This window comes from Ictalurus furcatus, chromosome 18 (genome assembly GCF_023375685.1).
Source record: "Ictalurus furcatus strain D&B chromosome 18, Billie_1.0, whole genome shotgun sequence".
In the NCBI taxonomy this organism is placed as follows: Eukaryota; Metazoa; Chordata; class Actinopteri; order Siluriformes; family Ictaluridae; genus Ictalurus; species Ictalurus furcatus.
Window position 1 is genome coordinate 1,388,161 of NC_071272.1, and position 1,840 is coordinate 1,390,000.

The 1,840-nt window shown below is 44.0% G+C and overlaps 1 protein-coding gene across 1 annotated transcript in view; it reads left to right on the plus strand.

Moving 5' to 3' along the window:
* Positions 1-202: 202 nt before the first annotated feature.
* The window catches only part of kcnt1a (potassium sodium-activated channel subfamily T member 1a), a 31,141-nt gene continuing 29,503 nt past the window's right edge, over positions 203-1,840 (plus strand). The window contains 1 exon segment of the mRNA XM_053649187.1: positions 203-1,453. Coding sequence (XP_053505162.1) covers positions 1,377-1,453 — 77 coding nt within the window. The 5' untranslated portion in view covers positions 203-1,376.

Here is a 1,840-nt window from a genome sequence, read left to right on the forward strand (position 1 = left end):
CCACAGCGGCCCTTTCCAGATAAGATTAAATGCAGAGTCCCCTGCAATAGATCAACACCTTCTTCTGTCTGAAGCACAAACTAGACATTTGAAGCAACGGGTTACCTTTAGTTACCTTCATCGGCCACCAAGAAATAAAAAGCTTTCTTTTTTCAGAGTGTTTTTTTTCTGTTAAATGCCACTTGACGTGAGCTATGGCTACCACCTGGGCGGCATGACGAGGCTTGTCACTCTCACACGTTTCCAAAGCGACATGGAGCTCACAGACTACATTAGCTACATATAGTTGACATACTAAATGAATGTTGCTTCGTTGCATCCCATATGCACTGTGGTGTGTTTGAGTGACTCTTGTCCTCAGTAAAGAATGAAATCAACGTGAGTACTATCTGGTATTGTCTGGGGGTGCACGCTCAGGATGTGTTATGAACTCTTATAAAGACTTTGACATATGGTCTCCCATTAATACTGAATGAAATTGCCATGTCGGTCCAGAAGGGGTAAATTTCTAGAGACCGTTGTGTGTGAAAATTCCGAGGAGATGAGCGGTTTCCGAAATGCTCAAACCGGACCTTCCGGTACCAACACCCATGCCACGATCGATGCCCCGGACATCACGCTTTTCCTTCGTTCTGATGTTTGACGTGAATAGTAACTGAAGCTCGTACCTGTATCTGCGTGATTCTTTGCATTGCGCTGCTACCACATGATTGACTGATTAGATAACTGCAGGAACATGCAGATGTACAGGTGTTCCTAATAAATTGGACGCTGTGTGTGTGTGTGTGTGTGTGTGTGTGTGTGTGTGTGTGTGTGGGCGTTTTTTCTGACAGAAATAGCCTAATGGAGACGGGCAACTTCCATCTCTGAAATGACTTATGGAAATGAAATGACACACACACACACACACACACACACACACACCAAACCACCTCCACACACTCTCATAAACTGTTTTAGAGTGACACCGTGCCATTCTCAAGTCCAACTGTATTGATGATCATTTTTACAGCGTATGTGCCATGTTGCTGTGGCAACCAGTGTGAACCACGGAATGCATGAGGCAGAGATGGAGAAGAGGAAAGAGAGAGAATGTGCGTTTTTTTTTTATTCTATATTTTATTCTACAGATTTTTGTCCAGGAAGTTGGAAATGGTTTTTATTTATTTATTTCTTTTTTACTTTCAACTATTCAGACACTGACTCTCTGGAATGCTAGTCAGTAAGTCCTGTGACAGCTCCTGCTGTTATGATCACACACACACACACACACACACGTGAAGCAGAGTGTGTGTATTTGTATGTGTGGGCGAGCTGTTCTGAAATCCTGCACTCCTCTGTGAGTCATTCCCTCCATAGCATTGTTACAGCAAGACATGATGGAGGTGAAGAGCGCCGTGGCACCCTGGGTTAACCCTGCTGCAGTCTCGTTCGGCAGTGATGCCGGGCAGAGGTAGTGATGAGCATGATATTCCCCTCTCTCCCACTCTCGGTCTTTTTCTCTCTGCCACCCTGACTATCTCTCCGTCAGCCGACGTCCTTCTTTCAATCTGGCAAAAGTCTCCTTCTTTAATTATCGCGCAGTTATCTCATTTGTTAACATTTCGGACGCCTCATTACCACAGTTAATGCGCTGCATCGGAACCTTTTCGACGAAGCTGCTTTCTCACGGTACCTAAAGTACATTTCACACTTCTGAACTGTCTGTCGGTGCAGTTTTTCTTAGTTTATGACATGAAGGGAATCCTTATCCAAAAAAAAAAACAACAACACGGTGTTCTTACAACATACAGACATTCTTTCGGATATTCCGTCTTACTTGTAAAAATATTTGCTCTGC